General features: G+C 47.2%; 1 protein-coding gene and 1 long non-coding RNA gene across 2 annotated transcripts; both read right to left on the bottom strand.

The window, feature by feature from the left end:
• Nucleotides 1-327: 327 nt before the first annotated feature.
• LOC148295477 (uncharacterized) lies at nucleotides 328-3,837 on the bottom strand. The gene is made up of 2 exons (XR_015834442.1): nucleotides 3,325-3,837; nucleotides 328-676 (listed from the first exon to the last, which is right to left on the bottom strand). It is a non-coding gene; the product is annotated as an uncharacterized LOC148295477 (long non-coding RNA).
• A 2,745-nt stretch (nucleotides 3,838-6,582) lies between these two features.
• Nucleotides 6,583-8,103, bottom strand: LOC148295476 (uncharacterized). Its single transcript, XM_088250194.1, has 2 exons — nucleotides 7,930-8,103; nucleotides 6,583-7,407 (listed from the first exon to the last, which is right to left on the bottom strand). The coding sequence occupies exons 1-2, from the start codon at nucleotides 8,101-8,103 to the stop codon at nucleotides 6,583-6,585; spliced, it is 999 nt and encodes a 332-aa protein (XP_088106320.1).
• Between the last annotated feature and the right edge of the window lie 5,898 nt (nucleotides 8,104-14,001).

The following is a 14,001-nucleotide window of genomic DNA, read 5'->3' as shown; positions in this document are numbered from 1 at the left end:
TTTACTTTATTTTTTAATGGAAAAGGCCCTCATATTTAATGGAAACTTTAACGGAGTTAGACTTAGGTGGTGAATTAAAACACTTAACAAAGTTTAGATGGTTAAAAATAAAAAATAAAATTTCATGTGGTAATGGTCCACATGCCTAAAAGTTTAGGTGGTATTTATGCAAATTTCCCTTTTCTATATCAATCTCCTACAATTAGTTATTACATCTATAAATATAAAGCAAAAGGCAGAGAATGGTAAAACATTCAAAATACCAGAAAATGAAATTGGTTAATGCAAACATTAAAAATTGAAATTATTAATTCAATGAGGATAATATGGTAAATTCACACTTTTTCATATTAAAAAAAATTAAAATTAAAAGAAAAGTCATATAATAGATCCTATTTTTATGGAACACAACCACCCATTATCTTTTTTAATTTTTGTTGGCACCAAAACTGAACAGATAGAGATGAGTGCAACTTACAAGTGATATGTGACAGGACCCGCCCCGAATTCCTCGAAACCCGAGACGAATCCTGTGGAAATTTCGACATCACCCCAATGTCAGGCCCACTCACTGAAACTATATCCTCTTTTCCCAAAAAGAGATAAGGGCACGAGACTTTCCACCGAAAATTTGGCAGAGTCTCCCTTGTAAATTGAACATTCCCCAAATTTCAACCTGCACAAAATTCACATTTTAATATCCCAACAGGCAGCACGCACAATACAATCTCATGCAATTCACATAAACGGCCTCCGGCCTTCAAATGGTTCGAAACAAAACCAATAAAGTTCTTAAGTCGAACAAAGCATAAACCAAACAATTAATGATCTCAATAAATCGGATTCAGATCCAATAACCCCATCAAAATCCAATCGCATACACAGAATTAATCAAACCTTTTACACCCAATAAAATTCGCGGTTACACCTTGGTGAGACCCCAGGCTGCCTACGTACCCTCGGACAAGGGATCAAGCCACACGTAGTTCTCATCTCAACAGTCACTTCCAGTAATATACAAATATTTAAAACAGCACCAACGATACATTTCAGATTATCACAACTCCAATTCCAACAAAACATAAAATGAACACATTATCAAATTCTTCCCTTTAAATCAGTTCAATCCTGCAACCATACCCTATCCAAGGCGTATGTTGCCGTACAACACTTCCCAATCCTGGGCTCAAGTATTCATACATGTACAAACTCACAAATCTCAAACTAGAATCAAAACCACATATACATATATGTAATATATTAACACCCACCTCTCACCATCATCATGTACCAGGGAAACAATCCAACCGGGGATTGTTGACTAGCTCACAAGTATCCGGCCTCAAACGCCCATGTGGCTAGGGACGAGCCGTCCAACTGGGGGACTAACTCTCAGCCAGCACGTACGGACGAAGAATCAAGACCCGTAAGCCTGAAAACAGTCCTACGCGCGCAGACTACCCAATTAAGGGTCTACAGCGACACCCCGTTAAGGTATGCCCCGGGTTCCGTCATATCCAAACCATATCCACTATGTCCATGTATCAGTATCCAAGGGGAGGTACATATGATGATGCACATCATGTACTGGGGAAACAATCCAACAGGGGATTGTTGACTAGCTCACAATTATCAGCCCTCAAACGGACTATGTGGCTAGGGAAGAGCCGTCCAACTGGGGGAATAACTCTCAGCCAGCACGTACGGACGAAGAATCAAGACCCGTACGCCTGAAAACAGCCCTACGCGCGCAGACTACCCAATTAAGGGTCTATAGCGACACCCCCGTTAAGGTATGCCCCGGGTTCCGTCATATCCAGACCATATCCACAAGTTTTCCGGCATCCCACAATTCTAGGATCCGTGACCAATAAAGCCCACACGCCCGAAACCCGGCACGTGTGAATAGTGTATCCAAACCATAACCATAAATCCATTTCCATGTATCCCAGTATCCATATCCACTGTTTCCAAATATCATCATCCAAGGGGGGAGGTATGTATGATGGTGGAGTTCGTAATCCTTATATAAATATTATAAAAATAATATTTCATTCCTTAATTCAATTTTCCCAAGGCATCGTATTAAGAAGACATCCGAAGGGCCTGGACAAACTCCGACAGGTCTGGTCAAAATAAATCATCTGAAAGGCTTGGACAAACTCCGACGGGCCTCGGCAAAATAAATCAATCTCCGAAGGGCCTGGACAAACTCCGACGGGCCTGGGCAAAATAAATCAATCTCCGAAGGGCCTGGACAAACTCCGACGGGCCTGGGCAAAATAAATCTCAAACATAAAACCCAAAACCGGGAAGGTACCTAATGTAGTGTTAATAGCATTCAAATTAACATTCTAGGTACCCCACACAAAATCAACAAGGATAGTACTTTCTCAAATATTACACACAGATTAACAATCTACTTATAAATATAAATATAAATCTCATAACAAACTATTAAAACAATGTGCATAAACTTTCCATCACAAAATCCTAAAAATAATCTCTTAGACCCACATACTCAAAATAAATCAAATGACGGTCAAGACCAGTTCGAAATGGTCGTTCTAGTACTCTTCGAAGAGTGGGACTACCCCGAAAGACTCACGGTCAATCAAGGGTCAAACTACCCAAACTTGGTCAACCGGGCCCACGGGGCCCACGACCTTCATTTTACGATCCGAAAGTTCCTATGTATTCCACAAGATCTAGGATACACGTCCTGCAAGTTTGGTCCGGATTGGACGGTTAGATCACTCGCGGTTGCACGATCGGACAGTTATCGTAAAACACAAACTTTAACTATTTAAATCAGAACATCCGGGGCTCCGATTCCCGATCCGTGAAATCCTACACGATCCTAGGAATACCTAGATCAACATATATTAAATTGGAAACGATCCGACGGTTCTAACATATCGAACCCGGAAATCACACAATATGTAAAATCCGTTCGGGGTTCAAACGTTATCCAAATTGAGATCCGCGAATTCCTACGCGCTCGTGACCACTAGGAGATCATGTTGGGACATAATGCCCCTCTGCTACAGTTCCCACGCGCTGGCAGCGCGTGGGTGTCCAAAGCGATATCGCATCACCGGAAAATCTTAGAATCACGGCTCCAAACTCCTACCCTAGGTAAAACCCCTAATTTGGAGTCACTTTTGTTCTTGGACATACCCCAAAAAGTGACCGGACGTGGCTGAAAACAGAGGCCGAAACTGGCAGATTTTTCAATTCGAAAATCAACTTGCCTACACTAAAAATTGAAGCAATCCTACCCAACCAGAAGCTAGATCAGGAAAAATAGGTGGAAATCCATACCTTACACGTCCAATTTGGTGGAGAAATGAGGGAGAACGAGCAGCTGGAAGTTCAGTCAAGAACCAGCGCGTTTTTTGCAGTTTTCCGGCGAGATTCCGGCGTTTCCAGGGGCTGAGACCGGTCAGGAAGTGAAGAGGGAGTGGCGGAGGTTCAGTTGGGTCCGATCTCATGGCCAACCGTGGCCTGTGACGGTGGCAGTAGCTCTTGGAAGCCACCGGCTGAACTGAAAAAATGGAGGGGGAGGGGCTGGGTCGCACAGGCCACAGAGAGAGAGAAATTCTGAGATTTTATTAAAATTCCTTTCAATTTATTTACGATTTTGCCACAAGGGGTATTTTAACCATATCTTTTTCGTTACAACTCCGAATCGAGCTCACCGCGTGTCTACGGACTCGTCTCAGTACGACCTACACAAAAATACTAGCCACTGCCCCAAAATCCTTCCGGATTAAAAATGACCATTTTGCCCCCACCCCGAGGGCAAAATTGAAAATTCATATTTAAATAAATTAAATAATTTGGTGGCTAAATAATTTAGGGTTGGGGTGTTACAATATGGACGATCGAGAGATCGATTGAGTGTTGGATGCAAATTCTTCTTGTCCTCGGATGCTGATCCTGAATGGAAGGAAGACGAGACTCGTGAGGTCTATGGAACCTGTGTGGAACCAGCCTAAGACCCTCCGATGCTAAAGTAAGTTTGTTTTCTAAGAGCTTTTTGCTGTTGACAATATATTAGTATAAAGGTCAAGCTGAAAAGTCTTACCCCTGTATTGTAATGAAGGGGTCTATTTATAGAGGGGATTTTGTGTGCTCTTAGCACTTAATTTCGATGTGGGACTCGTGGGAGGGCCCTACGAGGTTGACACGAGTCCTTAGATATTTCGGGCGGGTGCTTCGAGGTTGATTCTGCAGAATCGATAGGGAATACCGATTGTAGACTGTGCTGGGCCTGTAGAGATCTTTTGCTGCTTTGAGACAATACCATCGGTAGCCGATGCTGATTGTTCGGAGCCTTGGGCCCTTGGGGAGTTTAAGTGATCCACGTGTCAATTGATGAGTGGAGGATCAGATATGGTACAAACAGTAGTCCCCCAAGTTACCGATTGAGAAGCTTCTCGGTTGGGGACTTGAATCTGTCTTCGGCATTCTGATCCGGACTCGATGGTTTCATTGTTGCCGATGGTGGCATGTAGTCCCCCAAGTGCCCGAGCGAGTGAGCTTGGAAAAGAGACGGCATGATGCACTGAAGCAGAAGAAGGGGGAGTCCCCCAGACCAAAGAAGAAGAAGGCGTCAGGAGCTTCTTGAGGGGCTTCGGCGGATGAGCAGACGGTGGCTGATCGCCGCCGGGAGAAGAGGGCGGCCGAAGCTGAGGCCGTTCGGGAGGTCCACCTCCAAGTGACAGGCAAGAGGATGATCGAGGGTGCTCTCGATACAACGCCGTTGTCGAAACGGCCAAGGGGTCCGAATGAGGGGACGTCAGTGCCGATCCCTGATGATGAAGTGGAGGGGGAGGGGCCGGTTAACATCGCTTGTCCTCGGAAGGCGGTGTCGTTCATCAACTGTATGATTGATGGCGCCCAGATGGAGCTGTCTGAGATAGAGCAACTGTCGACGAAGACGTTGCGTGAGCAAACTGGTCGGGCCTTCCGGCTTTCCGTTTTAACTTCCAAGTGTCCTTGGTTTCGGTATTTGCTGAACTTGGTGTTTCTGTAGGCGGATATGGAGATGTGGCTTTGCGCAAAGCGGGCCGTCAATGCTGCCGAACGGTACCAGAAGAAATTTGAGGAGGGCCGTTCGAAGATTGCCGATGCTGGGAAGATGCTTCAGGAGGCTGATCGGCGTGCCGAGGAGAACACTGCTAAGATTGCAGAATTGGCATCCAAGCTTGCGGCGACCGAATTGGAGGTGGTGGCTGCTCATGAGGCCAAAGCGGCTGTGCAGGTGGCGATGGATGCGGCCGAACGGTCACGTGCCAAGGAGGTGGAAGAGGCGAAGGCGAAAGCCGTTGCCGACTACCGATCGTCGAAGGAGTTCACGCTTCTGGTGGACAAGGAAGTCATGGAACAATGTGACGACTTTGTCTGGCCACGTTTGGCCATCGGTACCACGCAATCGGTAAGTTCTCGGTCAGCAGATGGTGACGATCTCGTAGGGGCCTTCCCATGAAGGGCCAAGGGTGCCCTCGTTGGAGTCCTTGGTGGCAAGAGAGACTTTGCGTAAAACCCAGTCCCCTACTTTGAACGACCGGCGTCTGACGCACGAGTCGTAGTAGCGGGAGGTTCTCTGTTTGTAGGCAGCATTCTGAAGCTGAGCCAGGGAACGGTGTTCGTCAATGAGGTCCAGGTTGAGTGCAAGAAGAGTTTCATTTTTCTCTGGCGTGTAAGATGCCGTTCGGCACGTGGGTACGTTGATTTCGACTGGGACAACAGCTTTGATACCGAAAGCAAGGGAAAACGGTGTTTCGCCAGTCGGTCGTCGGTAGGAGGTGTTGATGGCCCATAACGCTTCTGGGAGCAAATCGGGCCAGGCTCCCTTGGCTGCCCCAAGCTTCTTCTTCAGTGTCTTCTTGATGATCTTGTTAATGGCCTCGACCTGGCCGTTTGATTGTGGGTGCGCCGGAGATGCGAAGAACAAGTTGATGTTGAATCGGTGGCATAGGTGCCGGAACTGAGAGGAGTCGAATTGTTTACCGTTGTCGGTGATGATTGCGTTCGGGAGGCCGAAACGACAAATGATATTCTTCCATACGAAATGCTCAACCCTGGCTGCGGTGATGGTTGCCAAGGCTTCGGCTTCGGTCCACTTCGTGAAGTAGTCGACAGCGACGATGGCGAATTTAAGCTGTCCCTTTCCTTGGGGCATGGGGCCCATGAGGTCTAAACCCCATTGAGCGGTTCGGCAGGCAGTTTTGGGACGGAGCCGAAACGCTGGCAATGATCACACCTTTGGACAAGTGCTGTGGCATCGGCATGGAGAGTCGGCCAATAGTACCCTTGGCAAATGGTTTTGAAGGCCAGAGATCGGGCGCGAGAATGGTCCCCGCAAGCTCCTTCGTGGATTTCTCGTATAACGTAATTACCTTGCTGTGGAGTCATGCACCGAAGCAACGGTAAAGAGTGACCACGCCGATAGAGAATCTGGTTCAAAATTAAGTATTGTGCCGACCGGCGGCGGAGAGTTTTGGCCTCGATTTTGTCGCTTGGTAGCGTTCCGCTTGTGAGGTAAGTATGGATTGGATCCATCCAGCTTGGATCCTACCGAACAGCGTGTACCTTAGCGTTAGAGGTGCTACGCCGAGCGAGAATTTCGATCGGCACATGGCGACCAATATTGTCGTCGATTGCCGATGCAAGGCGCGATAGAGCATCGGCGTGGCTGTTCTTGGATCTAGGGATCTGCTGAACTTGATACGCAGCAAAGTGGTGAAGCAATCGGCGAGTGTGTGTCAAGTAGGCAGCCATCAAAGTATTCTTAGCTTCGAATTCAGTCAGTATCTGATTGACGACAAGTTGTGAGTCGCTGCATATCTTTAGTTGTTGAGCTCCCATCTCCCTAGCGAGCCGAAGGCCTGCTAGAAGAGCTTCGTATTCTGCTTCGTTGTTGGAAGCCTGGAATTGGAAACGGATGGCATATTCGATGGTTGTCTGATCAGGGGCTTTTAGTACTAAGCCGGCTCCGCTGCCTTGTCGGTTGGACGAGCCGTCTACATAGAGAGTCCATATGGGAATCGATGGAAGAAAAGTCCCTTCGGTCGGGTGGGCAACTGGTAATGCCGAAGCCGAACTGGGGGTGACATCCCTCGGATCTGCGTCCTCGGACGTAGTCAATTCGGAGATGAAATCATCTACGGCCTGGCCCTTCTCGGCAGGGCGAGGGTGATAGTGGATGTCGAATTCGCTGAGTTCAATGGCCCATTTGACTAGCCGACCGGACGTCTCGGGTCGTTGCAGTATTTGGCGCAGAGGCTGATTGGTGAGAACGGTAATACTGTGAGCCTGGAAATATGGCCGAAGATTTCGAGCTGAGAGGACGAGAGCATATGCGAGCTTTTCCAGTTCGGGGTACCGAAGCTCGGCGTCCTGCAAAGCATGGCTAGTATAGAAAATTGGAAGCTCTATGCCGTTCGGCTTGCGAATGAGCACAGAACTGAGTGCCGTTGCCGAAACAGAGAGGTATAGAATGAGTTCCTCGCCAGGAAGGGGGGTGGATAATAAGGGCGCTCTGCTCATGTAGGCCTTGAGGTCCTGGAAAGCTCGGTCGCATTCGGCAGTCCAAACAATCTGCCGTTTGCTTCCCTTGAGGGCCTTAAAGAAAGGGGCACACCGATCGGTAGCCTTGGATATGAATCGGGCCAGAGCGGCGACACGCCAAGTGAGACTCTGAATATCCTTCTATGTCTTTGGTATCTGCATGCCGAGCAAAGCCTTGATTTTTTCGGGGTTGGCCTCAATGCCTCTTTGGCTGATCATGAAGCCAAGAAATTTGCCCGAAGAGACGCCGAAAGCACATTTGCTTGGGTTGAGACGCATGTTGTACTTCTTTAAGACGTTGAACATGAGGGAGAGGTTGTGGAGATGAGAATCGGCTGTTTTGCTTTTGACCAGCATGTCGTCCACATAAACCTCCATTGAGGTGCCGATGAGTTCAGAGAAGATTTTGTTGACCAAGCGCTGGTATGTTGCCCCAGCGTTCTTCAGTCCGAACGGCATGACATTGTAACAGTAAAGTCCTTTGTCAGTGATGAATGCCGTATGTTCGCTGTCGGTAGGGCTCATGAATATCTGGTTGTAGCCTGAATATGCGTCCATGAAGCTAAGAAGTTCATGGCCTGCTGTGGCGTCCACCATCTGATCGATCCTTGGCAAAGGAAAACTGTCCTTTGAGCAAGCCCTGTTTAAGTCGGTATAGTCCTGACACATTCTCCAGGCGCCGCTCGATTTTTTGACCAGGACCGAATTTGCCAGCCAAATCGGGTAAGTGATCTCTCGGATGAAGCCGATGGTTCGTAATTTCTCCACCTCGATTCTCATTGCTTCGTACCGTTCGGCATCGTAAGCCCGCCGTTTCTGTCTGATGGGTTTGAAAGTGGGACAAATGCTAAGCTTGTGACTGATGAAAGTGGGGCGATGCCGGGCATGTCATCGTATGACCAGGCGAAGACTTCTGTGTTGGCGCGTAAAAAGGCAATGAAATCGGCCCGCATTGCTGAGCTCAAGGTGGTGCCGATTCGGACCTGTCGGTCGAGCTTTGCCTCGGAGAGGATGACCGATTCCAAATCTTCAACAGGTTGCGCTTGTGGGGTGACGGCCTCATTTCGGGGATCATCCGGTGTGTCCGTCCCCCTGCCGTTCGGTATAGTTACATTAGTAGAAACTGAGTATGCCTCACGAAGAGTAGCTCTCGTCGATTCCTTCGTCGCCGAAACGTAACATGTCCGTGCACTCAACTGATCCCCTCGCACCTGGCCTACGCCAGCGTGGGTGGGGAACTTGAGGAGGAGCATGTGTGGTGACAGAATGGCTATCATCTTGGTGAGCGCCGTCCTGCCGATGATGGCGTTATATGCTGTTGGGCAATCGACCACCAGAAAGTGGGTATAAATGACCGTTCGTCTGGGAATGGTGCCGACTGCAAACGAAAGCAGGACACTGCCGATCAGTTCGATCACATCACCCGAGAAGCTTAGGAGGGGGGGTGATATCTTTGTTCATAAGCTGAGGATCTATGCCAAGGGCATTAAAAGCGTCGACGAATAGTACATTGACAGAACTGCCGGTGTCTATGAGGATTAGGCCCACATCGAAATCCGAAATATTGGCTCGTATGATCATGGGATCGGAGTGGGGGAAAATGATGCCTCGTTCCTTTTCCTTAGAAAAGGTGATAGGTTCCCAACCGTTTCGTTGGATCTTGTCGTTGCGTCCTCCCGCCACGCTAAGGATTTGGGGGTGCCGAACGGCACGAACGTAGTTCTTGACGGATCGGTTGCTGGTTTCGGCGATGGGTGCTCCTCCACTGATCATATTGATCTGCCGATTCGAGGGTTGATCCGAAGCCATTTTGGTGTTTAGGTACTGATCCAGCTTCCCTTCGTTGATGAGGCGTTCGACAATTTTTCGAAGGGCGATGCACGATTCTGTATCGTGGCCATTGTATTGGTGGTATCGGCAGAAGACTCCTGTGTCCTTCTCATTCTGCCGAGGAAGCTTTCGGTTGTTCAGCTTCGGTATTATCTCACCTTCTGTCATGAGGACATGCTCGTAAGTGGTGTTGAGTAAGGTGAAAATTTCCTCTGGCCGATTCCCTTTCGGATCTCCGAAGTTGCTTCGCCTACCGGAGTCCTTCCCCTTTTTATTGCTGTCCTGCCGATCCCAGAAGTGGTCTTTCCGTTTGTTTCGTGCCTCGTAAGGAGCAAAGGCTGGGGGTTCCGTTCGGTAGGGGGCCTGACTGACGGTCCGATTCGCTGGAAATTGGTCATAGTTCTGCGTCGAAGGCCGATCGGCGGTTGTTGCTTTGATTGGTTGGGCCGAAGCCGAACCTTTGGAATTGAAATGTTCGACCTTGGCGTGGATAGCTGCTTGCTTCATTTGCTCGGCGTAGGTGGTCCAGTTGCTGCTGTGGACCAGATAGCGAAACTGAGACGACCGAAGGCCGCTCTTGAAGGCACCGAAGGCTGCCCTATCGTCAGTCTCTGGACATCGGGAATACTCGTGGCTGAACCTAGCCGCATATTCCCTCAGGGGCTCGTCGTCTTGCTGCCGATCGGTATACAGGTCATCGGCAGAATTCAAGCGATCGGTCAGAATCATGAAATGGTTGAGGAAGGTTTGCTTCAACTGATCGAAAGAGTCAACCGTACCTGGTTCCAATCGGTAGAACCAATTCAGAGCAGCTCCGGTCAGGGTGGAGGGGAATAGTAAGCATTGGCCTTCGTCCGTTAGCCCTTTGCAACCCAAGGTTGACTGGAAGGTATGAATGTGAGTAACTGGATCTTCCACCCCTGAGTAGAATGATATTCGGAGTGCTTGGACCTCCTTTTCATGTCTAAACGTTCGGATGCGACTGGTGAACGGTCCTGGTTGTACCTTCCCCCACGTTGGCGTCCGAGCCTGGTTCTGTTCCTCCTCAATGCGGTTCATCTTCTGAAGGAGGAGACGGATGGTAGGATCGGTGGAGGGAAGATCGTCACCGAAGGGTTCCCTTACCTCCTTCCCTGTGCCCCGGCCAGCGTGGTGGCCTTGAACATCCTGGCCTGCCGTTCGGTTCGGGCTTCTCTCATTGCCTCCGGTATGCTGATCGTCTTCCCGATTTGTTCGATGGCACTCCTTTGAACGTCCTGCCGATTGGCGGGAGATTGTGGTCCCTGGTGAAGTTGGAACATAGTCTGATTCGTCCGTTTCTTCCAGACCGATCGCGCCGTACCTTCGGCGTACGGGGGATTTTGGTCCAAGCGCCTCCAGGCGTCGATCGTTGAGTTTTGCCTGGATAGGGATGAGCGAAGGCTGTCGCTCTTTGCGCCGATCGTTGATCCTATCAAGGCAATCGGAGTAGACTTGATATTCCGGACGACGCTCTCCTGGGGAGGGCACAAATAGTCTTCAGGAGGTAGATGGCCTGCCTGCGGCTTGCTGTTTCCCTCTATCCTGGGCATTGGGCTTCCGCACGCTTTTAAACGATTTCTCCTGCCGAAGCTGCATGGTTCGTTCCAGACCGTCCTGCAACTGGGTGGAGTGCGTTTGCTGATCATACAGTTGCCTCTGGGTGTCATCCAATTTAGAGGCGAGAATATTGTTGTGCTCCTGCATTCTTGCCATCTCCTGCTGTAAAGTCTCCATGCGAGCCTCCAGAGTGTTCGGCTGGGCAGGCGTTGCTATCCGTGGCATCTGAAGCAATGGAGCTAGACTTGGCTCACCACCAATGCCGAGGATGGGGCCATCGGTAGGAAGGGCCGATGATAGATTCATTTTTTGGTCTCAGAGCTTTTGAGATATGGGTTAATCGATAAGCGATTCCCACAGACGGTGCCAATCTGTTGGCACCAAAACTGAATAGATAGAGATGAGTGCAACTTACAAGTGATATGGACGATCGAGAGATCGATTGAGTGTTGGATGCAGATTCTTCCTGTCCTCGGATGCTGATCCTGAATGGAAGGAAGATGAGACTCGTGAGGTCTATGGAACCGGTGTGGAACCAGCCTAAGACCCTCCGATGCTAAAGTAAGTTTGTTTTCTAAGAGCTCTTTGCTGTTGACAATATATTAGTATAAAGGTCAAGCTGAAAAGTCTTACCCCTGTATTGTAATGAAAGGGCCTATTTATAGAGGGGATTTTATATGCTCTTAGCACTTAATTTCGATGTGGGACTCGTGGGAGGGCCCTACGAGGTTGACACGAGTCCTTAGATATTTCTGGCGGGTGCTTCGAGGTTGATTCTGCAGAATCGGTAGGGAATACCGATTGTAGACTGTGCTGGGCCTGTAGCGATCTTTGCTGCTTTGAGACAATACCATCGGTAGCCGATGCTGATTGTTCGGAGCCTTGGGCCCTTGGGGAGTTTAAGTGATACACGTGTCAATTGATGAGTGGAGGATCAGATATGGTACAAACAATTTTAAAATAAATTTTGAAATTTTAAAAAAAAGTCTCACGTAGGGGCGGAAGTGTGTACAAAGAGGCTAGTTTATATTAATATTAAGGGTTTTTAATCAAATAGTTCTCAAACTTATATTGGAGTTGTATTTTGGTCCCTCAACTAAATTATTCGTTCAAATGGTCCACCAACTATTTATTATTCGTCAAATTGGTCCTATCGTAACATTTTCTGTCAAATTAAATCATGTGAGCAATACATGCTACATTCTTAGAGGTAAATAGGACTTTTAATAGCTAAACAATAAAAATAATATAAGCTTTTTAGACAGATAAAAAAAATATATACATGCACAAGCATCCTCCTCGGATCCCCTCCCCTTCGTCTCCCCCTTTCCCTCTCCTCTCTCTCCCTCTTCTACCCATTCCGGATCCCAAGCCTCTGCATTAACATCGGTGTATTTACACACATTTAAAGATGCAAACCATTAGATTAATCTAATAATTTTAATAAGTCCACATTAGCAAACTTGTATTAAACTAAAAACTAATTAATTGCACCACTATTTTCCCTAACCCTCCCCTCTTTCTTCCTCCCTCCCTCCCTCCTTCTCTCCCTCTCTCTCTCTCCCTCCCCCACTCTCTAACCCTCTCTCTCCCTCCCCTCTTTCCCACCTACAGAGGCGCAAGGAGGTGCAGCTACACCTCCCCTTGCCGAAAAAAGCTATGGAGTCGCCGGATGTTGCCCCTTTACAGCTGCCCACCAACTGTTTGAGCAAATGACTGAGTGACCTTCCTTTTCTCTTCTTTGCTGTGCACGCTGCGCGCATCTCTCTATTTTTCAAAATAATCCTGGCCAAAACGATGCGTTTTGGACCAGGCCAAATATTTGAAAATAAAAATGAAGAAGAAACCTTACCTTCCATGCAGAGGAGTCTTAAAAGAAGACTTTAATTTGATTTTAATTACCAAAAAAAAGAAGCATGGAAGAAGCCTGGCTTGGGCGTGGCGTTGAAGGGGAGTAGGCTCTTGCTAATGCAGCAGACCCATCCCTCTCCACCAAGTTGCAAGTTCGACTTCGAATGTATTTTTTTTCTGTTGTTTTTTCTTCTGGGTTTTTTCCTCTTGTTTTTTTTATAAAAAAAATATGTCTTTCATTATTGTTATTATTTTCTGATTTATTTGTTTAATTGATAATTTAATTTGCATTTTGATTAGATTAATTAATATTAATTTTAGTTAGATTAATTGATAATTTGTATGAATTTTGGTATATTAATTATGAAAATAGGCAAGGATTTTATTCATATTAATTCATATAGACTTAGTAATTAGTCATAGTATTGGTTGTCTATTTTTATTTTTTAGTTTTTAGCCTTTTAAATATTGCACCTCCCTTGAAAAATCCCTGGATCCGCCACTGCTACCAGCCATGGTTGCCACCAATGTCTCCCTCCCCCCTCCCTCCTTCTCTCCCTCTCTCTCTCTCTCTCCCTCCCCACTCCTCCCTCCCTCGATTTGCAAAACAGAGAGAAGGAATTATGTACATGGTACTGTACAATCATGGAGAGAGAGGAAGAGATGGGTTTTTCGTTTATCATTTTGCAGGTGTAATTTTGATGTTGAGACAACAGTATTAAAGATAAGAATTTGATATTATCAGTTTCTAGGCTTTATTGAGAGCCACTTATCCAAATAGGTAGGTAGGTAGGGAGGGAGGGAGAGAGAGAAGGAGGGAGAATGATGTGGTAGCCATGACTGTGTGGGGTAGGGTGTGGTTGCGGCTTGCTGGGAAATAATAAGGTGCGACTAATTATTTTTTAGTTTAATACAAGTTTGCTAACATGGGCTTATTAAAATCATTAGATTAATTTAATGGTTTGCATTCTTTTAAATGCATCTAAATGCACCAATGCTAAATGTAGAGGCTCAAGATGATGATCCTAATTAAGCAGCCTCTTTCCCTCTCTTCTCTCTTTATTCTCTCCTCTTTCCCTCTCTCCCTCTAGTAGTGATGATGATGATCCTAATTAAGCAGCCTAGTTCCAAAAAAAAAAAAAAAAAAAAACCAAATCTGAAAAT

This window comes from Prunus avium, chromosome 3 (genome assembly GCF_965620075.1).
Source record: "Prunus avium chromosome 3, drPruAviu1.hap1.1, whole genome shotgun sequence".
NCBI lineage: Eukaryota > Viridiplantae > Streptophyta > Magnoliopsida > Rosales > Rosaceae > Prunus > Prunus avium.
The sequence above is the reverse complement of the archived record's forward strand: the minus strand, read 5'-3'. Positions and strand labels throughout refer to the sequence as shown.